This window comes from Somniosus microcephalus, unplaced genomic scaffold, assembly GCF_052327205.1.
Source record: "Somniosus microcephalus isolate GS21.2 unplaced genomic scaffold, FLI_Smic_1.0 unresolved_chr1, whole genome shotgun sequence".
Taxonomy (NCBI): domain Eukaryota; kingdom Metazoa; phylum Chordata; class Chondrichthyes; order Squaliformes; family Somniosidae; genus Somniosus; species Somniosus microcephalus.
The window spans coordinates 62,537,625-62,561,947 of NW_028225179.1; the positions used below are offsets into that span (position 1 = coordinate 62,537,625).

The 24,323-nt window shown below is 52.4% G+C and overlaps 1 protein-coding gene across 1 annotated transcript in view; it reads right to left on the bottom strand.

The window, feature by feature from the left end:
- LOC147095432 (integrin alpha-X-like) overlaps positions 1 to 24,323 on the bottom strand; it is a 245,987-nt gene that overhangs the window by 64,392 nt on the left and 157,272 nt on the right. Inside the window, exons 11-13 of the mRNA XM_085973634.1 lie at positions 22,526 to 22,652; positions 21,489 to 21,634; positions 6,105 to 6,245 (exon numbers count right to left, since the gene is read on the bottom strand). Coding sequence (XP_085829760.1) covers positions 6,105 to 6,245; positions 21,489 to 21,634; positions 22,526 to 22,652 — 414 coding nt within the window. The remainder of the gene's footprint in view (positions 1 to 6,104; positions 6,246 to 21,488; positions 21,635 to 22,525; positions 22,653 to 24,323) is intronic.

Consider the following 24,323-nt stretch of genomic DNA (forward strand, 5'->3'; position numbering starts at 1 on the left):
TCCCCTCCCTCACTCTCTCCTTTCCCTCTCTCCCTTCCTCCCCGTTCCTTCCGCCTCCCTTCCTCACCCCTCCCTTCCTCACCCCCTCCCCCTTCCTCCCCTCCCTCCCTCCCCCCTCTTCCTACCCCCCCTTCCTCCCCCCCTTCCTCCCTCTCCACCTCCCTCTCTCCCTCCCCTCTTCAGGTCCCGGGCTGCTCGACCATGGATCTACAGCTTGCAATGCCTCTCACAGTCCATCAATGGAAAATGGCTCCGTCTGTAAAGCTTGAGTCGGACCCACACAAAGGGACAGCAAGATCCACTCTAATGAAGGGTAAGGCTGTGATTGGCTGCAATTTCACATCTGTATATTGCAGACGTGGAGAGGCAAAATGCAGATGTGAAGTGAACTCTGGTCCAATCAGAAAAATCAAATGCAAGCCATTCACCTCTAAGTCCTATCGGGAGTGAATGGGAAGGGGTTGAGTCCATTGGGATTGTGTACAATGGGAGTGAATAGGAAGGGATTGGGTCCATTGCGATTGTGTACAATGGGAGTGAATAGGAAGGGGTTGGGTCCATTTGGATTGTGTACAATGGGAGTGAATGGCAAGGGATTGGGTCCATTGGGATTGTGTACAATGGGAGTGAATGGCAAGGGATTGGGTCCATTGGGATTGTGTACAATGGGAGTGAATAGGAAGGGGTTGGGTCCATTTGGATTGTGTACAATGGGAGTGAATAGGAAGGGGTTGGGTCCATTTGGATTGTGTACAATGGGAGTGAATGGCAAGGGATTGGGTCCATTGGGATTGTGTACAATGGGAGTGAATAGGAAGGGATTGGGTCCATTGGGATTGTGTACAATGGGAGTGAATAGGAAGGGGTTGGGTCCATTGGGATTGTGTACAATGGGAGTGAATAGGAAGGGGTTGGGTCCATTGGGATTGTGTACAATGGGAGTGAATAGGAAGGGGTTGGGTCCATTGGGGTTGTGTACAATGGGAGTGAATAGGAAGGGATTGGGTCCATTGGGATTGTGTACAATGGGAGTGAATAGGAAGGGATTTGGTCCATTGGGATTGTGTACAATGGGAGTGAATAGGAAGGGGTTGGGTCCATTTGGATTGTGTACAATGGGAGTGAATAGGAAGGGATTGGGTCCATTGGGATTGTGTACAATGGGAGTGAATAGGAAGGGATTGGGTCCATTTGGATTGTGTACAATGGGAGTGAATGGCAAGGGGTTGGGTCCATTGGGATTTTGTACAATGGGAGTGAATAGAAAGGGGTTGGGTCCATTTGGATTGTGTACAATGGGAGTGAATAGGAAGGGATTCGGTCCATTGGGATTGTGTACAATGGGAGTGAATGTGAAGGGGTTGGGTCCATTGGGATTGTGTACAATGGGAGTGAATAGGAAGGGGTTGGGTCCATTTGGATTGTGTACAATGGGAGTGAATAGGAAGTGGTTGTGTCCTTTGGGATTGTGTACAATGGGAGTGAATAGGAAGGGATTGGGTCCATTGGGATTGTGTACAATGGGAGTGAATGGGAAGGGGTTGGGTCCATTTGGATTGTGTACAATGGGGGTGAATGGGAAGGGATTCAGTCCATTGGGATTGTGTACAATGGGAGTGAATGGCAAGGGATTGGGTCCATTGGGATTGTGTACAATGGGAGTGAATAGGAAGGGGTTGGGTCCATTGGGATTGTGTACAATGGGAGTGAATAGGAAGGGGTTGGGTCCATTGGGATTGTGTACAATGGGAGTGAATAGGAAGGGATTGGGTCCATTGGGATTGTGTACAATGGGAGTGAATAGGAAGGGTTTGGGTCCATTTGGATTGTGTACAATGGGAGTGAATGGCAAGGGGTTGGGTCCATTGGGATTGTGTACAATGCGAGTGAATAGGAAGGGATTGGGTCCATTGGGATTGTGTACAATGGGAGTGAATAGGAAGGGATTGGGTCCATTGGGATTGTGTACAATGGGAGTGAATAGGAAGGGATTGGGTCCATTGGGATTGTGTACAATGGGAGTGAATAGGAAGGGGTTGGGTCCATTTGGATTGTGTACAATGGGAGTGAATGGCAAGGGATTGGGTCCATTGGGATTGTGTACAATGGGAGTGAATGGCAAGGGATTGGGTCCATTGGGATTGTGTACAATGGGAGTGAATAGGAAGGGGTTGGGTCCATTTGGATTGTGTACAATGGGAGTGAATAGGAAGGGGTTGGGTCCATTTGGATTGTGTACAATGGGAGTGAATGGCAAGGGATTGGGTCCATTGGGATTGTGTACAATGGGAGTGAATAGGAAGGGATTGGGTCCATTGGGATTGTGTACAATGGGAGTGAATAGGAAGGTGTTGGGTCCATTGGGATTGTGTACAATGGGAGTGAATAGGAAGGGGTTGGGTCCATTGGGATTGTGTACAATGGGAGTGAATGGGAAGGGGTTGGGTCCTTTGGGATTGTGTACAATGGGAGTGAATAGGAAGGGATTGGGTCCATTGGGATTGTGTACAATGGGAGTGAATAGGAAGGGATTTGGTCCATTGGGATTGTGTACAATGGGAGTGAATAGGAAGGGGTTGGGTCCATTTGGATTGTGTACAATGGGAGTGAATGGCAAGGGATTGGGTCCATTGGGATTGAGTACAATGGGAGTGAATAGGAAGGGGTTGGGTCCATTTGGATTGTGTACAATGGGAGTGAATAGGAAGGGGTTGGGTCCATTGGGATTGTGTACAATGGGAGTGAATAGGAAGGGATTGGGTCCATTGGGATTGTGTACAATGGGAGTGAATGGCAAGGGGTTGGGTCCATTGGGATTGTGTACAATGGGAGTGAATAGGAAGGGTTTGGGTCCATTTGGATTGTGTACAATGGGAGTGAATAGGAATGGATTCGGTCCATTGGGATTGTGTACAATGGGAGTGAATGGCAAGGGGTTGGGTCCATTGGGATTGTGTACAATGGGAGTGAATAGGAAGGGATTCGGTCCATTGGGATTGTGTACAATGGGAGTGAATGGGAAGGGTTTGGGTCCATTTGGATTGTGTACAATGGGAGTGAATAGGAAGGGATTCTGTCTATTGGGATTGTGTACAACGGGAGTGAATGGGAAGGGGTTGGGTCCATTGGGATTGTGTACAATGGGAGTGAATAGGAAGGGGTTGGGTCCATTTGGATTGTGTACAATGGGAGTGAATAGGAAGGGGTTGGGTCCATTGGGATTGTGTACAATGGGAGTGAATAGGAAGGGATTGGGTCCATTGGGATTGTGTACAATGGGAGTGAATAGGAAGGGGTTGGGTCCATTGGGATTGTGTACAATGGGAGTGAATAGGAAGGGATTGGGTCCATTGGGATTGTGTACAATGGGAGTGAATAGGAAGGGGTTGGGTCCATTGGGATTGTGTACAATGGGAGTGAATAGGAAGGGGTTGGGTCCATTGGGATTGTGTACAATGGGAGTGAATAGGAAGGGATTGGGTCCATTGGGATTGTGTACAATGGGAGTGAATGGCAAGGGATTGGGTCCATTGGGATTGTGTACAATGGGAGTGAATAGGAAGGGATTGGGTCCATTGGGATTGGGTACAATGGGAGTGAATGGCAAGGGATTGGGTCCATTGGGATTGTGTACAATGGGAGTGAATAGGAAGGGATTGGGTCCATTGGGATTGTGTGCAATGGGAGTGAATAGGAAGGGATTGGGTCCATTGGGATTGTGTACAATGGGAGTGAATAGGAAGGGATTGGGTCCATTGGGATTGTGTACAATGGGAGTGAATAGGAAGGGGTTGGGTCCATTTGGATTGTGTACAATGGGAGTGAATAGGAAGGGGTTGGGTCCATTGGGATTGTGTACAATGGGAGTGAATAGGAAGGGATTGGGTCCATTGGGATTGTGTACAATGGGAGTGAATGGCAAGGGATTGGGTCCATTGGGATTTTGTACAATGGGAGTGAATAGAAAGGGGTTGGGTCCATTTGGATTGTGTACAATGGGAGTGAATAGGAAGGGATTCGGTCCATTGGGATTGTGTACAATGGGAGTGAATGGGAAGGGGTTGGGTCCATTGGGATTGTGTACAATGTGAGTGAATATGAAGGGGTTGGGTCCATTTGGATTGTGTACAATGGGAGTGAATAGGAAGGGGTTGGGTCCTTTGGGATTGGGTACAATGGGAGTGAATGGCAAGGGATTGGGTCCATTGGGATTGTGTACAATGGGAGTGAATGGGAAGGGGTTGGGTCCATTTGGATTGTGTACAATGGGAGTGAATGGGAAGGGGTTGGGTCCATTGGGATTGTGTACAATGGGAGTGAATGGCAAGGGGTTGGGTCCATTGGGATTGTGTACAATGGGAGTGAATAGGAAGGGATTATGTCCATTGGGATTGTGTACAATGGGAGTGAATAGGAAGGGATTGGGTCCATTGGGATTGTGTACAATGGGAGTGAATAGGAAGGGATTGGGTCCATTGGGTTTGTGTACAATGGGAGTGAATAGGAAGGGATTGCGTCCATTTGGATTGTGTACAATGGGAGTGAATGGCAAGGGATTGGGTCCATTTGGATTGTGTACAATGGGAGTGAACGGGAAGGGATTGGGTCCATTGTGATTGTGTACAATGGGAGTGAATGGCAAGGGATTTGGTCCATTGGGATTGTGTACAATGGGAGTGAATGGCAAGTGATTGGGTCCATTGGGATTGTGTACAATGGGAGTGAATAGGAAAGGGTTGGGCCCATTTGGATTGTGTACAATGGGAGTGGATAGGAAGGGGTTGGGCCCATTGGGATTGTGTACAATGGGAGTGATTAGGAAGGGATTGGGTCCATTGGGATTGTGTACAATGGGAGTGAATAGGAAGGGATTGGGTCCATTGGGATTGTGTACAATGGGAGTGAATAGGAAGGGGTTGGGTCCATTTGGATTGTGTACAATGGGAGTGAATAGGAAGGGGTTGGGTCCATTTGGATTGTGTACAATGGGAGTGAATAGGAAGGGGTTGGGTCCATTGGGATTGTGTACAATGGGAGTGAATAGGAAGGGATTGGGTCCATTGGGATTGTGTACAATGGGAGTGAATAGGAAGGGATTGGGTCCATTGGGATTGTGTACAATGGGAGTGAATAGGAAGGGGTTGGGTCCATTTGGATTGTGTACAATGGGAGTGAATAGGAAGGGGTTGGGTCCATTTGGATTGTGTACAATGGGAGTGAATGGCAAGGGATTGGGTCCATTGGGATTGTGTACAATGGGAGTGAATAGGAAGGGATTGGCTCCATTTGGATTGTTTACAATGGGAGTGAATAGGAAGGGGTTGGGTCCATTGGGATTGTGTACAATGGGAGTGAATGGCAAGGGGTTGGGTCCATTGGGATTGTGTACAATGGGAGTGAATGGGAAGGGGTTGGGTCCATTGGGATTGTGTACAATGGGAGTGAATGGGAAGGGGTTCGGTCCATTGGGATTGTGTACAATGGGAGTGAATGGCAAGGGGTTGGGTCCATTGGGGTTGTGTACAATGGGAGTGAATAGGAAGGGATTGGGTCCATTGGGATTGTGTACAATGGGAGTGAATAGGAAGGGATTGGGTCCATTGGGATTGTGTACAACGGGAGTGAATAGGAAGGGATTGGGTCCATTGGGATTGTGTAAAATGGGAGTGAATAGGAAAGGGTTGGGTCCATTTGGATTGAGTACAATGGGAGTGGATAGGAAGGGGTTGGGTCCATTGGGATTGTGTACAATGGGAGTGAATAGGAAGGGATTGGGTCCATTGGGATTGTGTACAATGGGAGTGAATAGGAAGGGATTGGGTCCAGTGGGATTGTGTACAATGGGAGTGAATAGGAAGGGGTTGGGTCCATTTGGATTGTGTACAATGGGAGTGAATAGGAAGGGGTTGGGTCCATTGGGATTGTGTACAATGGGAGTGAATGGGAAGGGGTTCGGTCCATTGGGATTGTGTACAATGGGAGTGAATGGCAAGGGGTTGGGTCCATTGGGATTGTGCACAATGCGAGTGAATGGGAAGGGGTTGGGTCCATTGGGATTGTGTACAATGGGAGTGAATGGGAAGGGGTAAAATCGCGGTCCTTACCTCCGGAGACATTGTACAGACAATCACTATTCCCCCGATCCCCGGATTATGATACAGAGGGGCTCCAATCAGGAGTAAATCAGTCTCGCCGTCTCCAGTCAGATCCAGGGTGCACAGCTCAGAACCAAAGTACGAACCAATCTGGAACACAATTGGGGAAAATTGTTAACTATCAGACAAAGGGCTCTCCAGTTTTGTTTGCTTCATTACAAGAGCAGGTCAGAGGCTGGGTTTTCCACAGCGAGTGTCTCAACCCCTGACTCCCCAAAGCCTTTTCACCATCTACAAAGCACAATTCAGGAGTGTGATGGAATACTCTCCACTTGCCTGGATGAGTGCAGCTCCAACAACACTCAAGAAGCTCGACACCATCCAGGACAAAGCAGCCCGTTTGATTGGCACCCCATCCACCACCTTAAACATTCACTCCCTCCACCACCGATGTACCGTGGCTGCAGTGTGTACCATCTACAAGATGCACTGCAGCAACTCGCCAAGGCTTCTTCGGCAGCACCTCCCAAACCCGCGACCTCTTCCACCTAGAAGGACAAGGGCAGCAGGCGCATGGGAACACCGCTACCTCCAAGTTCCCCTCCAAGTCACACACCATCCTGACTTGGAAGTATATCGTCGATCCTTCATTGTTGCTGGGTCAAACTCCTGGAACACCCTACCTAACAGCACTGTGGGAACACCTTCACCACACAGACTGCAGCGGTTCAAGAAGGTGGCTCACCACCACCTTCTCAAGGGCAACTAGGGATGGGCAATAAATGCTGGACTTGCCTACAAATCCAAAAAATGAATGAACAGAAAAACCTCTGAACCACCAATAAATCTATCTGTGGCTCATTATAAAAAGAAATTTGCTTTCCCATCCTGGAACCTTTCTGTGCGGGTGCTTGCAGCAGAATTCATAGTTGTTGGGAGAGTTACCGACGGGAGCTGTTCGAACGGTGAGCTCCTTATTCAGATCGGACAGTGCAGCGCTCCGTCAGTACTGCCCCTCCGACAATGCAGCGCTCCCGCAGTACTGCGCCTCCAACACTGCAGCGCTCTGTCAGTACTGCCCCTCCGACAGTGCAGCACTCCCTCATTACTGCCCCTGCGACAGTGCAGCGAACCCTCAGTATTGCCCCTCCGACAGTGCAGCACTATCTCAGTACTGCCCCTCCGACAGTGCAGCACTCCCTGAGTGTTGCCCCTTTGACAGTCAGGGCTCCCTCAGTACTGCCCCTCAGAAAATGCAGCACTCCTTCAGAACTGCCCCTCCGACAGTGCAGCACTCCCTCTGTATTTCCCCTCCGACAGTGCGACGCTCCCTCAGTACTGCCCCTCCGACTGTCCGGCCCTCCCTCAGTACTGCCCCTCCAGCAGTGCAGCCATTCCTCAGCACTGACGCCCTGACGCCCTGACAGTGCAGCGCTCCCTCAATACTGCCCCCGACAGTGCAGCACTCCCTCAGTACTGCCCCCCGACAGTGCAGCGCTCCATCAGTACTGCCCCCCCGACAGTGCAGCGCTCACTCAGTACTGCCCGTCCGACAGTGCAGCGCTCCCTCAGTACTGCCCTTCCAACAGTGCAGCGCACCATCAGTACTGCCCCACCAACAGTGCAGCGCACCCTCAGTACAGCCCCGCCGACAGTGCAGGGCTACCTCAGTACTGCACCTCCGACAGTGCAGCGCTCCCTCAGTGTAGCCCCTCCGATAGTGCAGTGCACTCTCAGTACAGCCCCTCCGACAGTGCAGCGCTACCTCATTACTGCCCCTCCGACAGTGCAGCACTCCGTCAGTACTGCCTCTCCGGCAGTGCAGCTCTCCCTCAGTACTGCCCCACCGACAGTGCAGCACTCCGTCAGTCTGCCCCTCTGACAGTGCAGCCCTCCCTCAGTACTGCCCCCCAACAGTGCAGTGCTCCCTCAGTACTGCCACCCCCGACAGTGCGGCGCTCCCTCAGTACTGCCCCTCTGACAGTGCAGCGCTCCCTCAGTACAGCCCATCCGACAGTGCAGCGCTTCCTCAGTACTGCCCCTCCAACAGTGCAGCGCTCCCACAGTACTGCCCCTCCAACAGTGCAGCGCATCCTCAGTGCTGCCCCTCCGGCAGTTCTGCGCTCCTACAGTACTGCCCTTCCGGCAGTGCAGCTCTCCCTCAGTACTGCCCCTCTGACAGTGCAGCGCTCCCTCAGTACTGCCCTTCCAACATTGCGATGCTCCCCCAGAAATGCCTCTCCGACAAGGCGACGCTCCCACAGTACTGCCCCTCCGACAATGCAGTGCTCCCTCAGTACTGCCCCTCTGACAGTGCAGCACTCCCTCAGTACTGCCTCTCCGGCAGTTCTGCGCTCCTACAGTACTGCCCTTCCAGCAGTGCAGTTCTCCCTCAGTACTGCCCCACCGACAGTGCAGCGGTTCCTCAGTACTGCCCCTCTGACAGTGCAGTACTCCCTCAGTACTGCCCCTCCGACAGTGCAGCACTCCCTCACTACTCCCCCTCCGACAGTTAAGCACTCTGTCAGTACTGCCCCTCCGACAGTGCAGCGCTCCCTCAGTACTGCCCTCCGACAGTGCGATGCTCCCCCAGTACTGCCCCTCCGACACTGCGACGCTCCCTCAATACCGCCCCTCCAACAATGCAGCACTCCCTCAGTACTGCGCCTCCTGCAGTTCTGCGCTCCTACAGTACTGCCCTTCCAGCAGCGCAGCTCTCGCTCAGTACTGCCACACCGACAGTGCAGCACTCACTCAGTACTGCCCCTCTGACAGTGCAGCGCTCCCTCGGTACTGCCCCTCCAACATTGCGATGCTCCCCCAGAACTGCCTCTCCGACAAGGCGATGCTCCCCCAGTTCTGCCCCTCCGACAGTGCAGTGCTCCCTCAGTACTGCCCCTCGGACAGTGCAGCGCTCCTACGGTACTGCCCCTTCGGCAGTGCAGCTCTCACTCAGTACTGCTCCTCCGGCAGCGCAGTTCTCCCTCAGTACTGCCCCACCGACAGTGCAGCGGTTCCTCAGTACTGCCCCTCCGACAGTGCAGTACTCCCTCAGTACTGCCCCTCCGACAGTGCAGCGCTCCCTCACTACTCCCCCTCCGACAGTTAAGCACTCCATCAGTACTGCCCCTCCGACAGTGCAGCGCTCACTCAGTACTGCCCCTCCGACAGTGCGACGCTCCCTCAGTACTACCCCTCCAACAGTGCAGCGCTCCCTCAGTACTGCCCCTCCGACATTGCAGTGCTCCTGCGGTACTGCCCCTCCGGCAGTGCAGCTCTCGCTCAGTACTGCCCCACCGACAGTGCAGCGCTCCCTCGGTACTGCCCCTCCAACATTGCGATGCTCCCCCAGAACTGCCTCTCCGACAAGGCGATGCTCCCCCAGTTCTGCCCCTCCGACAGTGCAGTGCTCCCTCAGTACTGCCCCTCGGACAGTGCAGCGCTCACTCAGTACTGCCCCTCCGACAGTGCAGCACTCCCTCAGTACTGCCCCACCGACAGTGCAGCGGTTCCTCAGTACTGCCCCTCCGACAGTGCAGTACTCCCTCAGTACTGCCCCTCCGACAGTGCAGCGCTCCCTCACTACTCCCCCTCCGACAGTTAAGCACTCCATCAGTACTGCCCCTCCGACAGTGCAGCGCTCCCTCACTACTCCCCCTCCGACAGTTAAGCACTCCATCAGTACTGCCCCTCCGACAGTGCAGCGCTCCCTCAGTACTGCCCCTCCGACAGTGCGATGCTCCCCCAGTACTGCCCCTCCGACAGTGCGATGCTCCCTCAGTACTACCCCTCCAACAGTGCAGCGCTCCCTCAGTACTGCCCCTCCGACAGTGCAGTGCTCCTGCGGTACTGCCCCTCCGGCAGTGCAGCGCTCCCTCAGTACTCCACCTCCGACAGTGCAGCACTCCATCAGTACTGCCCCTCCGACAGTGCAGCTCTCCCTCAGTACTGCCCCTCCAACAGTGCAGCGCTCCCTCAGTACTGCCCCTCCGACAGTGCAGTGCTCCCTCAGTACTCCCCCTCCGACAGTGCAGCGCTCCCTCAGTACTGCCCCCCGCCACAGTGCTGCTCTGCCTCAGTACTGCCCCTCCGACGGTGCAGCGCTTCTTCAGCACTGCCTTTCTGACAGTGCAGCACTTCCTCATCACTGCCCCTCCTACAGTGCATCACTCCCTCTGTACTGTCCCTCTGACAGTGCAGCGCACCCTCAGTACTGCCCCTCCGACTGTGCAGCACTCCCTCAATACTGCCCCTCCGACAGTGCAGCGCACCCTCAGTACTGCCCCTCCGACTGTGCAGCACTCCCTCAACACTTCCCCTCCGACAGTGCAGCACTCCCTCAGTACTGCCCCTCTGACAGTGCAGCGCTCCCTCAGTACTGCCCTTCCAACATTGCGATGCTCCCCCAGAAATGCCTCTCCGACAAGGCGACGCTCCCACAGTACTGCCCCTCCGACAATGCAGTGCTCCCTCAGTACTGCCCCTCTGACAGTGCAGCACTCCCTCAGTACTGCCTCTCCGGCAGTTCTGCGCTCCTACATTACTGGCCTTCAGGCAGTGCAGTTCTCCCTCAGTACTGCCCCACCGACAGTGCAGCGGTTCCTCAGTACTGCCCCTCTGACAGTGCAGTACTCCCTCAGTACTGCCCCTCCGACAGTGCAGCACTCCCTCACTACTCCCCCTCCGACAGTTAAGCACTCTGTCAGTACTGCCCCTCCGACAGTGCAGCGCTCCCTCAGTACTGCCCTCCGACAGTTAAGTACTCCGTCAGTACTGCCCCTCCGACAGTGCAGCGCTCCCTCAGTACCGCCCCACCGACAGTGCGATGCTCCCCCAGTACTGCCCCTCCGACACTGCGACGCTCCCTCAGTACTGCCCCTCCAACAATGCAGCACTCCCTCAGTACTGCGCCTCCTGCAGTTCTGCGCTCCTACAGTACTGCCCTTCCAGCAGCGCAGCTCTCGCTCAGTACTGCCCCACCGACAGTGCAGCACTCACTCAGTACTGCCCCTCTGACAGTGCAGCGCTCCCTCGGTACTGCCCCTCCAACATTGCGATGCTCCCCCAGAACTGCCTCTCCGACAAGGCGATGCTCCCCCAGTTCTGCCCCTCCGACAGTGCAGTGCTCCCTCAGTACTGCCCCTCGGACAGTGCAGCGCTCCTACGGTACTGCCCCTTCGGCATTGCAGCTCTCACTCAGCACTGCCCCTCCGACAGTGCAGCACTCCCTCAGTACTGCCTCTCCGGCAGTTCTGCACTCCTACAGTACTGCCCTTCCGGCAGCGCAGTTCTCCCTCAGTACTGCCCCACCGACAGTGCAGCGGTTCCTCAGTACTGCCCCTCCGACAGTGCAGTACTCCCTCAGTACTGCCCCTCCGACAGTGCAGCGCTCCCTCACTACTCCCCCTCCGACAGTTAAGCACTCCGTCAGTACTACCCCTCCAACAGTGCAGCGCTCCCTCAGTACTGCCCCTCCGACAGTGCAGTGCTCCTGCGGTACTGCCCCTCCGGCAGTGCAGCGCTCCCTCAGAACTCCTCCTCCGACAGTGCAGCACTCCCTCAGTACTGCCCCTCCGACAGTGCAGCACTCCCTCAGTACTGCCCCTCCAACAGTGCAGAGCTCCCTCAGTACTGCCCCTCCGACAGTGCAGCGCTCCCTCAGTACTCCCCCTCCGACAGTGCAGCGCTCCCTCAGTACTGCCCTCTGACAGTTAAGTACTCCGTCAGTACTGCCCCTCCGACAGTGCAGCGCTCCCTCAGTACCGCCCCTCCGACAGTGCGATGCTCCCCCAGTACTGCCCCTCCGACAGTGCGACGCTCCCTCAGTACTGACCCTCCAACAGTGCAACGCTCCCTCAATACTGCCCCTCCGACAGTGCAGCGATCCTGCGGTACTGCCCCTCCGGCAGTGCAGCGCTCCCTCAGTACTCCACCTCCGACAGTGCAGCACTCCCTCAGTACTGCCCCTCCGACAGTGCAGCTCTCCGTCAGTACTGCCCCTCCAACAGTGCAGCGCTCCCTCAGTACTGCCCCTCCGACAGTGCAGTGCTCCCTCAGTACTCCCCCTCCGACAGTGCAGCGCTCCCTCAGTACTGCCCCCCCGCCACAGTGCTGCTCTGCCTCAGTACTGCCCCTCCGATGGTGCAGCGCTTCTTCAGCACTGCCCCTCTGACAGTGCAGCACTTCCTCATCACTGCCCCTCCTACAGTGCAGCTCTCCCTCTGTACTGTCCCTCTGACAGTGCAGCGCACCCTCAGTACTGCCCCTCCGACTGTGCAGCACTCCCTCAATACTGCCCCTCCGACAGTGCAGCGCTCCCTCAGTACTGCCGCTCCGTCAATGAAGCGCTTCCGCAACACTTCCCCTCCGACAGTGCAGCACTCCCTCAGTACTGCCCCTCTGACAGTGCAGCACTTCCACAGTACTGCCCTCCGACAGTGCAGCACTCCCTCAGTACTCCCCCTCCCAGTGCAGCACCTCCTCAGCACTGCCCCTCTGACAGTGCAGCGCTCCCTCAGTATTGCCCTCCGACAGTGCAGCACCTCCTCAGCACTGCCCCTCTGACAGTGCAGCGCTCCCTCAGTATTGCCCTCCGACAGTGCAGCACCTCCTCAGCACTGCCCCTCCGACAGTGCAGCACTCCCTCAGCGCTTCCCTCAGTCGCACCCACTAGAATAATTACTTCCAATTTGGCCCATGGTCAGGGACAGGAGGGTGTGACTACATGCGAGGCAGGTATTGGGATCCAGGAGGTAGTGGTGGAGGAGCCTCAGCCCTTGTCCTTGTCCAACAGGTACGAGGTTCTTACTCCCTGTGTGGACAAGGCCAGGGACTGCAGGGAGGATGAGTAAATTGACCACAGCACCATGATACAGGGAGCCATTCAAGTGGGGGGAGCAATAAGAAATGTGGTAGTGGTAGGAGACAGTATAGGGAGGGGGGATAGATACTGTTCTCCGCAGCTGAGAGCATGAGTCTTGAAGGCTGTGTTGCCAAGGTTAAGGACTTCTCCTCTAGGCTGGAGAGAAACTTGGAGTGGGAGGGGGAAGATCCAGTCGTCATGGTCCACGTAGGTAGCAATGACATATGTAGGACAAAGAAAGAGGTTCTGCTGAGAGAGTTTGAGCAGCTAGAGGCTAAATTAAAAAGCAAAACCACAAAGGTAATAATCTCTGGATTACTACCTGAGCCGCGAGTGGAGTTGTTTGTAGGGTAAATAAGATCAGAGGATTTAATGAGTGGCTCAAAGACTGGTGTGGGAGAAATGGGTTTCGCTTTGTGGGGCACTGACACCAGTTCTGGGGTAAGAGGGAGCTGTTCTGTTTGGTCAGGCTTCACTTGAACCATGCTGGGGCTAGAGTCCTGGCAAATCGAATAACTCGGGCTGTAGAGAGGGCTTTAAACTCAATCGTGGGGTGGAGGATCCAGGTGAGCGGGAAAATAAAAAGTCAATGAGAAAAGAGAAAGCAAGAGAGCAGGATAGAGATGGGGGAAATAATAACCAGAGTGTAACAGGAAAGGACAGAATGTTTAAAAGTAAGAGTGTAACAGAAAATGGGGCCAAAACAAGGAAAAATGGTAAAAAAGACAAAGTTAAAAACTCTATACCTGAATGCACGCAGCATTCGTAACAAGATAGATGAGTTGACGGCACAAATAGATACAAATGGGTGTGATCTGATCGCCAATACAGAGACATGGTTGCAAGGCGACCAGGGTTGGGAACTGAATATTCCAGGGTGTATGATAATTCGGAAGGATAGAAAGAAAGGAAAGGGAGGTGGGGTGGCTTTGTTGGTAAAAGATGCGATCAGTGCCGTGGTGAGAAGTGATACTGGATCAGAAGATCAAGATGTGGAATCGGTTTGGGTGGAGATAAAAAATAATAAGGGGAAAATGTCTCTGGTGGGCGTAGTCTTCAGGCCCCCGAACAGTAGCAATGCTGTTGGACAGAGTATAAAACAACAAATAATGGAGGCCTGTAAAAAAGGTACGGTAATTATCATGGGTAATTTTAATCTCCATATTGATTGGACAAATCAAATTGGCCATGATAGCCTGGAGGAGGAGTTCATAGAGTGCATCCGGGATGTTTTCCTAGAACAGTATGTAATGGAACCAACCAGGGAGCAGGCTATCTTGGATCTGGTACTATGTAATGAGACAGAATTAATAAATGATCTCATAGTAAAGGATCCTCTAGGAAAGAGTGATCATAGCATGGTTGAATTTCAAATTCAGTTGGAGGGTGAGAAAGTTGTATCCCAAACCAGTGTCCTGATCTTAAACAAAGGCAATTATAATGGCATGAGGGCAGAACTGGCTAAAGTGGACTGGAAAAACAAATAAAGGGTAAGAAAGTTGAAATGCAGTGGCGGACATTTAAGGAGATATTTCATAACTCTCAACAAAAATATATTCCAGTGAGAAAGAAAGATTTTAAGAGAAGGGAGCACTATCCGTGGCTAACTAAGGAAGTAAAGGATGGTATCAAATTGAAAACGAAGGCATACAATGTTGTCAAGATTGGTGGGAGACCAGAGGATTGGGACATTTTTAAAACCAGCAAAGGATGACTAAAAAAATAATAGAGAGAAGATCAATTATGAGAGTAAACTGGTAAGAAACATTAAAACAGATAGTAAGAGCTTCTACAGGTATATAAAAAGGAAGAGGGTAGCTAAAGTAAACATTGGTCCCTTAGAGGATGAGACTGGGGAATTAATAATGGGGAATGGGGAAATGGCAGAAACTCTGAACAAATATTTTGTATCTGTGTTCATGGTAAAAGACACTAACAACATCCCAATAATGGATAATCAAGGGGCCACAGGGAGTGGGGAACTAAAGACAATCACTATCACTAAGGAAATAGTACTCGGTAAAATAATGGGACTAAAAGACGACAAGTCCCCTGGACCAGATGGCCTGCATCCCAGGGTCTTAAAAGTGGCTGCAGAGATAGTGGAGCATTGGTTGCAATATACCAAAACTCCCTGGACTCTGGAGAGGTCCCAGCAGATTGGAAAACCGCTAATGTAACACCCCTATTTAAGAAAGGAGGGAGACAGAAAGCAGGAAACTATAGACCAGTTAGCCTAACATCTGTCGTTGGGAAAATGCTGGAGTCCTTCATTAAGGAAGCAGTAGCAGGGCATTTAGAAAAACATACTGCAGTCAAACAGAGTCAGCATGGTTTTAGGAAAGGGAAATCATGCTTAAAAATTTGCTGGAGTTCTTTGAGGATGCAACAAGCAGGGTGGACAAGTGTGAGCCAGTGGATGTGGTATATTTGGATTTCCAGAAGGCATTCGATAAGGTGCCACATAAAAGGTTACTGCACAAGATTAGAGCTCACAGAGTTGGGGGTAATATATTAGTGTGGCAGAGCCACCAGGGGACTCTGATCTAATGTACATATTTATCTTTAACAAATTATTAGCTACAGAATGAATCTGTATCTTTGTTCATATTATTGCATGTACATAGCGCGGTCCCTTTAAGAATGAGACCAAATGCGATGACGTCATCACGTTGATCACGTGATCCTCCAGCAGCGGGAAAATGTGATGACATCATGACGTCAGGCTGGGGAGCCGCCCTAGCCAGTCCTCGTGGAGCCAGCAAAGAGTACAGACCTGTAATTTAGTTCTCCTGTGTTTTCGTGTTAAACTCTGTTGAATAGTATTAAACATCGTTTGTTTGATGGACTGACTCGACCTCAGTCCTTTAGTTAGGAATCTAGCCATTCCTACAGTGGTGACCCCGAATTTTCGTGAACAATTTTCGCGGAAGAAGCGAAGTGAAACGAAACATGGAAGCGAACTCCGTGACTTTGAAGCTCCCACAGTTTTGGGAACAACAGGTGGCCTCCTGGTTCGTTCAAGCAGAAGCACAATTCGAACTCCGAAACATCGTTGCGGATCAGACCCGTTACCTTTACATGGTCTCCACACTCGACAGCTCCACGGCCTCACGGATCATCAGCCTGCTCATAAACCCCCGGTTGACAGCAAGTATGATACTCTTAAAGCGCGTTTAATTAAGGCCTTCGGGCTCACGAAGGTGGAGCATGCCCGCCGACTGCTCGCTATGCCCGGGCTTGGCGATTCCAAGCCATCTGAGTTAATTAGCCAGATGCTCACGCTCCTTGGCTCCGAACCACAATGTTTCCTCTTTCGGGAGTTATTCCTGAGTCAACTACCCGAGCAGGTTCAGGCTGCACTTGCCAGATCGGAAGCCACAGATTGCGCAGCACTTGCTGCAGAAGCAGATACGATTTATGCGGTCACGCAGCAATCCTGCGCCGCCACGAGGCACCCCTCCCCCACGAACGCTGCCCCGACGCCTCCATCCCCCGGCTTGTGCTTTTACCACGCCCGTTTTGGCGCGAAAGCCAGAGGCTGCCACCCTCCCTGCAGTTTCGCGCCTAAAAAAAACCCAACATCAACACCAGCAGCAACTCCAGAAAAGGAGGACCGAGTCTGAGGGACGTTCCGCGGCCGCGATGGCAGTTGGAAATTCCGGGAAGCTCCTCTACATTACAGATTCCCTCTCGGGCCGGTGCTTTTTATGTGACACCGGGGCGCAGTGTAGCATCCTTCCTGCCTCAGCACTCGATATTCAGTCTGGGAGGCATGGCCTCTCCCTCGAGGCAACTAATGGCGGGGCCATTCGTACCTTTGGCAAACGGCGGGTCCAGGTGTGCTTCGGTGGGCAACGGTTTCAGTGGGAATTCATCACAGCCAAGGTTTCGCAAGCCATCCTCGGCGCGGATTTCTTGTGCGCCAACAGCCTCTTGGTGGATGTAAGAAATCGTCGATTGGTTAACGCGGCCACCTTCCACTCCATCCCTTGCTTCCGCAGTTCCGCAACGTCGCACACTGTCTCCTGCGCATTGCCCTCGCCGGACGAGTTCACTCGCCTATTAGGTGAATTCTAGGAGCTGACCGAGCCCACTTTCTCCTCCTCGGCCACTAAGCATGGTGTCGAACACCACATTACTACGACTGGCTCTCCAGTTTACGCACGAGCTCGGCGCCTGGAACCCGGCAAGCTCTCGGCTGCCAAGGCAGAGTTTGCCATGATGGAATGGCTGGGGATTATTCGCCGGTCGAATAGTCCCTGGTGCTCGCCTCTCCACATCGCCCCAAAGCCCGGCGGCGGATGGCGGCCATGCAGGGACTACCGACGCCTTAATGACGCCACTACTCCCGATCGGTACCCGATCCCGCATATTCAGGATTTCTCTGCCCATTTGGCGGGAAACTCAATCTTCTCCAAGGTCGACCTCGTCCGTGGCTACCACCAAGTTCCCGTACACCTGCAGGACATCCAGAAAACTGCAGTCATCACGCCCTTTGGACTGTTCAAGTTTCTACGGATGCCATTCGGGCTCAAGAACGCTGCACAGGCTTTTCAGCGACTAATGGACTCGGTCCTGCGGGATCTTAAGTTTTTATTTGTCTACCTCGACGACATCCTGATAGCCAGCTCTACCAAAGAGGAACACGTCTCCCATCTACGCACCCTCTTTCGGCGCCTCAGCCAACATGGCCTCATAATCAACCCGGCCAAGTGTCAGTTCGGCCTACAGCAGATTGACTTCTTGGGCCACCGCATTACTTCGAAGGGCACAATTCCGCTGCAATCAAAGGTCGAAGCAATTACGGCATTCCCAAGGCCGCAGTCCACCAAGGCTCTTCATGAATTACTGGGCATGGTGAATTTCTACCACCACTTTGTACTGAAGGCAGCACAACTCATGCAGCCCCTCTACGAGGCCCTCAAATGCAAAGCTGGAAAGGATACAATAGCCTGGACGGTCGAAATGGACAATGCTTTCGACAACACAAAAACTGCTCTAGCCAATGCAACTATGTTGGCGCACCCTCTGCCAGGTGCCACCATCGCCCTTACCACCGACGCTTCCGACTATGCCATAGGCGCCGTACAGGAACAGTGGGTCAACGGGACGTGGCAACCACTGGCGTTTTTCAGCCGCCAACTCCGGCGCAATGAACGCAAATACAGCACTTTCGACTGGGTGTTGCTGGCGCTGTTCCTGGCTATCCGCCATTTCCGTTTTTTGTTAGAAGGACGTCCCTTCACTGCGTTTGTAGATCACAAACCACTGACCTTCGCCATGGCCAAGACCGCCGAACCGTGGTCGGCTCGGCAGCAGCAACAGCTAACTTTCATTTCAGAATTCACGACAGACATCCAACACGTAGCTGGCAAGGACAACTTGGTAGCTGATTGCCTTTCTCGCGCGACCATACGGGCGGTCCAGCTGGGCATCGATTATGCCCTCATGGCCACCGATCAGGCATCCGACCCTGAAACACAGGCGTATCGCACCGACACCTCTAGCCTCCAACCGGCCGATGTGCAATTCCACGCAGCAGGCACCTCGTTACTCTGCGATGTCTCCATGGGAGATCCCCGCCCGATCGTTCCAGTTGCCTGGCGCCGCAAAGTTTTTGACGCCATACATGGGCTTTCCCATCCTGGCGTGAAGGCATCTCAAAAATTAATGTTGGCTAAGTTCGTCTGGAGAGGAATGCGTAAGGATATCCGTGACTGGGCTAACACCTGCGTCATCTGTCAAAAGTCTAAGGTGCAATGTCACGTCAAGGCCCCATTGGCCACGTTCGCAGTACCAGAACGTCGATTCGACCATGTCAACGTGGACCTCGTCGGGCCGTTTCCACCATCACAGGGGTTCACACACATCCTCACCATGGTTGATCGTACTACTAGATGGCCAGAGGCAGTTCCTTTGGCGTCTACTACGTCCGCTGATGTCGCCAGTGCATTCCTCTCCTCGTGGGTTGCACGTTTTGGCGTTCCGGTGGACATTTCTTCAGACCGCGGTCCACAGTTCTCTTCCGAGTTCTGGAACGCTGTGGCGCAGGGTCTCGGCACCAAGCTTCACCGCACCATGGCCTATCACCCGCACGCAAACGGTTTGTGTGAACGTTTCCACAGATCGTCAAAGGCATCGCTGAGGGCCAGCCTCCAAGGCGCCGGATGGGTGGATAAGCTTCCGTGGGTCGTGTTGGGTCTTCGCACGGCACCCAAAGAGGACCTGCAATCGTCTGCCGCGGAGCTCATGTACGGTCAGCCACTCTGCGTACCGGGAGATTTCCTGCCACTTCCAACTGAGCCGTGGTCCGCAGCCGACCAACTCAGCAACCACCGGGAAACAGCAAAGGCTTTTGCGTCTATCCCAACTTTGCATCACGGCCTTCCATCTTCACACGTACCTGCGGAGCTAAAGACTGCTGAATTTGTATTCATTCGTCATGATGCCCATAGGGATCCGCTCAAGGCCCCTTACACAGGCCCTTTCCGCGTACTGGAGACAGGCGACAAGAGTTTCTCCGTAGACATCGGTGGTAAACCCGACCACATATCCATTGACCGTCTCAAACCGGCACGCCTGGACATCGACCGGCCAGTAGAGACCGCACAGCCACCACGACGTGGTCAACCTCCCACTGCATCCACGCCAAACCCAAGGCTTCCATCTGCCAGCCCGCCAGCTGTTCAACAACGTCCACTCCAAGAATACAGGAGTCGCTCTGACAGGCTTGTCATACCTCCTAGTCGATTGACTTTTACTGTTAAAGACAATTCTGGGGGGGCGCATGTGGCAGAGCCACCAGGGGACTCTGATCTAATGTACATAATTATCTTTAACAAATTATTAGCTACAGAATGAATCTGTATCTTTGTTCATATTATTGCATGTACATAGCGCAGTCCCTTTAAGAATGAGACCAAACGCGATGACGTCATCACGTTCATCACGTGATCCTCCAGCAGCGGGAAAACGTGTTGACATCATGACATCAGGCTGGGGAGCCACCCTAGCCAGTCCTCGTGGAGCCAGCAAAGAGTACAGACCTGTAATTTAGTTCTCCTGTGTTTTCGTGTTAAACTCTGTTGAATAGTATTAAACATCGTTTGTTTGATAGACTGACTCGACCTCAGTCCTTTAGTTAGGAATCTAGCCATTCCTACATTAGCATGGATAGAGAATTGACTTAATAACAGAAGGCAGAGCGTCGGGATAAATGGGTGATTTTCTGGTTGGCAAACGGTAACTAGTGGGGTGTCACAAGGATCGGTGCTGGAGCCCCAACTATTTACAATCTACATTAATGAGTTGGATGAAGGGATCGGGTGTAATGTAGCCAAGTTTGCGGATAATACAAAGATGGGTGGAAAAGCAAGTTGTGCAGAGGACTCAAAGCATCTGCAAAGAGATATAGGCAGGCTAGGTGAGTGGGCAAACATTTGGCAGATGGAGTATAATGTGGGAAAGTGTGAGGTTATCCACTTTGGCAGGAAAAATAAAAAAGCAAACTATTATTTAAATGGAGAGAGATTACAAAATGCTACAGTTCAGAGGGACCTGGGGGACCTTGTGCATGAAACACAAAAAGGTAGCATGTAGGTACAGCAAGTAATCAAAAAGGCAAATGGAATGTTGTCCTTTATTTCAAAGGGGGGTGGAGTATAAAAGTAGGGAAGTCTTGCTACAACTGTACAGGGTATTGGTGAGACCACACCTGGAGCGTACAGTTTCGGGCTCCTTATTTAAGGAAGGATATACTTGCATTGGAGGCAGTTCAGAGAAGGTTCACTAGGTTAATTCCAGAGATGAGGGGTTTGACTTAAGACGAAAGATTGAGCAGGCTGAGCCTATACTCATTGGAGTTTAGAAGAATGAGAGGTGATCTTATCGAAACATATAAGATACTGAGGGGGCTCGACAGGGTAGATGCAGAGAGGATGTTTCCCCTCATGGGGAAATCTAGAACTCGGGGGCACAGTCTCAGAATAAAGGGTCGCCCTTTTAGAACTGAGATGAGGAGGAATTTATTCTCTCAGAGGGTCTTAAATTTGTGGAATCCTCTGCCCCAGAGAGCTGTGGAGGCTGGGTCATTAAATACAGTTAAAGTGGAGATAGACAAATTTTTGCAAGATAAGGGAGTGAAGGGTTATGAGGAGCGAATTGGGAAGTGGCTTTGATCCCTAGTTCACCCATGAACTTATTGAATGGCGGAGCAGGCTCGAGCGGCCAAGTGGCCTATTCCTGCTCCTATTTCTTATGTTCTTATGTTCTTAATGCTGCCACTCTGACAGTGCAGGGCTCGCTCTGTACTGCCACTCCGACAGTGCGGCGCTCCCTCAGTACTGCCCCTCCGACAGTGCGGTGCTCCCTCAGTACTGCCCCTCCAACAGTGCGGCGCTCCCTCAGTATTGCCCCTCCAACAGTGCAGCGCTCCCTCAGTACTGCCCCTCCGACAGTGCGGCGCTCCCTCAGTACAGATTCAGAGGCGAGTGTGCGACCCACTGACCGATCACACCAGCTGTTCCTACCTGCTCTCCCAGGATGTGCTGCCCATCCTCCCAACTGCCGTTCACTCCTTGTCGGAAGACAATCACCTCTCCTCTGTGCCGATAGCGAGGGGCTCCGGCCACGTAGAAAACTGCGCCGGACCGAGTGGCCTCTTGCACAGAGTATCCTGAGAATCAGAGTGGAGTGTTTGATGGGACAGTGTAGAGGCAGCTTTACTCTGTATCTAACTCGTGCTGTACCTGCCCTGGGAGTGTTTGATCGGACAGTTAGAGGGAGCTTTACTCTGTATCTAACCTGTGCTGTACCTGCCTGGGAGAGTTTGATGGGACAGTGTAGAGGGAGCTTTACTCTGTATCTAACCCATGTTGTACCTGCCCTGGGAGTGTTTGATGGGACAGTGTAGAGTGAGCTTTACTCTGTATCTAACTCGTGCTGTACCTGCCCTGGGAGTGTTTGATCGGACAGTGTAGAGGGAGCTTTACTCTGTATCTAACCCGTGATGTACCTGCCCTGGGAGTGTTTGATGGGACAGGTTAGAGGGAGCTTTACTCTGTATCTAACTCGTGCTGTACCTGCCCTGGGAGTGTTTGATGGGACAGTGTAGAGGGAGCTTTACTCTGTATCTAACCCGTGATGTACCTGCCCTGGGAGTGTTTGATGGGACAGTGTAGATGGAGCTTTACTCTGTATCTAACTCGTGCTGTACCTGCCCTGGGAGTATTTGATGGGACAGTGTAGAGGGAGCTTTACTCTGTATCTAACCCATGCTGTACCTGCCCTGGGAGTGTTTGATGGGACAGTGTAGAGGGAGCTTTACTCTGTATCTAACCCGTGCTGTACCTGCCCTGGAAGTGTTTGCTGGGACAATGTCAAGGGAGCTTTACTCTGTATCTAACCCTTGCTGTACCTGCCCAGGGAGTGTTTGATGGGACAGTGTAGAGGGAGCTTTACTCTGTATCTAACCCATGCTGTACCTGCCCTGGGAGTGTTTGATGGGACAGTATAGAGGAATCTTTACTTTGTATCTAAGAGGGAGGGAGCTTGAAGTGTAGCTTACCTAAGTAACTGTTTCTGATATCTTTGTCAGTGGTGGAGATGTTGATGAAGATCTCTTTCTGTCCTTGGTAAAGTAGGAGTCCTCCACTCCAACCATACGCACCCAGGGATCCTAGGACCACTGTATCCTAAAACAAAGATAAGTCATTGAGACGGTGGCCCTGTCCAGTATTTTCTGCTCACACCAGGTGTTTCCTGACCTGAGTCCCAGGGGTGCCTTCTAGAGCCCCCACCACACACCCCCAACATCGAACACATTTACACTTCCCACCAGGAGACTGCTAAGTTCATGTGCACAGATACCAGTGTCAGTGCTCACACTGTGTATATCTGACGTGTATGTAGTTGTAATGCTTTAGGTTAATAAGGCCATTGGAAAATGGAAACCAAGCTCTGGGGTTAATTTTTAGAGGGATAGAATTGAAAAGCAGAGATCTGATGTTAAACTTTTATCGAACCATAGTTAGACGACACTTGGAGCACTGTGTACAGTTCTGGTCTGGTTAGACCTCACTTGGAGCACTGTGCACAGTTCTGGTCTGGTGAGACCATACTTGGAGCACTGTGTACAGTTCTGGTCTGGTTAGACCTCACTTGGAGCACTGTACACAGTTCTGGTCTGGTGAGACCACACTTGGAGCACTGTGCCCAGTTCTGGTCTGGTTAGACCACACATGGAGCACTGGGCACAGTTCTGGTCTGGTGAGACCACACTTGGAGCACAGTGCACAGTTCTGTTCTGGTTAGACTAAACTTGGAGCACTGGGCACAGTTCTGGTCTGGTTAGACCGCACTTGGAGCACTGTGCACAGTTCTGGTCTGGTGAGACCACACTTGGAGCTCTGTGCACAGTTCTGGTCTGGTTAGACCACACTTGGAGGACTGTGCCCAGTTCTGGTCTGGTTAGACCACACTTGGAGCACTGGGCACAGGTCTGGTCTGGTTAGACCTCACTTGGAGCATTGTGCACAATTCTGGTCAGGTTAGACCACACTTGGAGCACTGTGCGCAGTTCTGCTCTGGTTAGACCTCACAGGGGGCACTGTGCACAATTCTGGTCTAGTTAGACCACACTTGGAGCACTGTGCACAGTTCTGGTCTGGTTAGACGACACTGGGGGCACTGTGCACCGTTGCAGTCTGGTTAGACCACACTTGGAGCACTGTGTACAGTTCTGGTCTGGTTAGACAACACTTGGAGCACTGTGTACCATTCTGGTCTGGCTAGACCACACTTGGAGAACTGTGCATAGTTCTGGTCTGGTTAAACCACACTTTGAACACTGTGTACAGTTCTGGTCTGGTGAGACCTCACTTGGAGCACTGTGCACAGTTCTGGTCTGGTTAGACCACACTGGGAGCACTGTGCACAGCTCCAGTCTGGTTAGACCACACTGGGAGCACTGTGCACAGCTCCAGTCTGGTTAGACCACACTTGGAGCACTGGGCCAGTTCTGGTCTGGTTAGACCACACTTGGAGCACTGTGTACAGTTCTGGTCTAGTTAGACCACACTTGGAGAACTGTGCATAGTTCTGGTCTGGTTAGACCACACTTGGAGCACTGTGTACAGTTCTGGTCTGGTTAGACCACACTTGGAGCACTGTGTACAGTTCTGGTCTGGTTAGACCACACTTGGAGCACTGTGTCCAGTTCTGGTCTGGTTAGACCACACTTGGCGCACTGTGTACAGTTTCAGTCTGGTTAGACCACACCTGGAGCACTGTGTACAGTTTCAGTCTGGTTGGACCACACTTGGAGCACTGTTTACAGTTTCAGTCTGGTTAGATCACACTTGCAG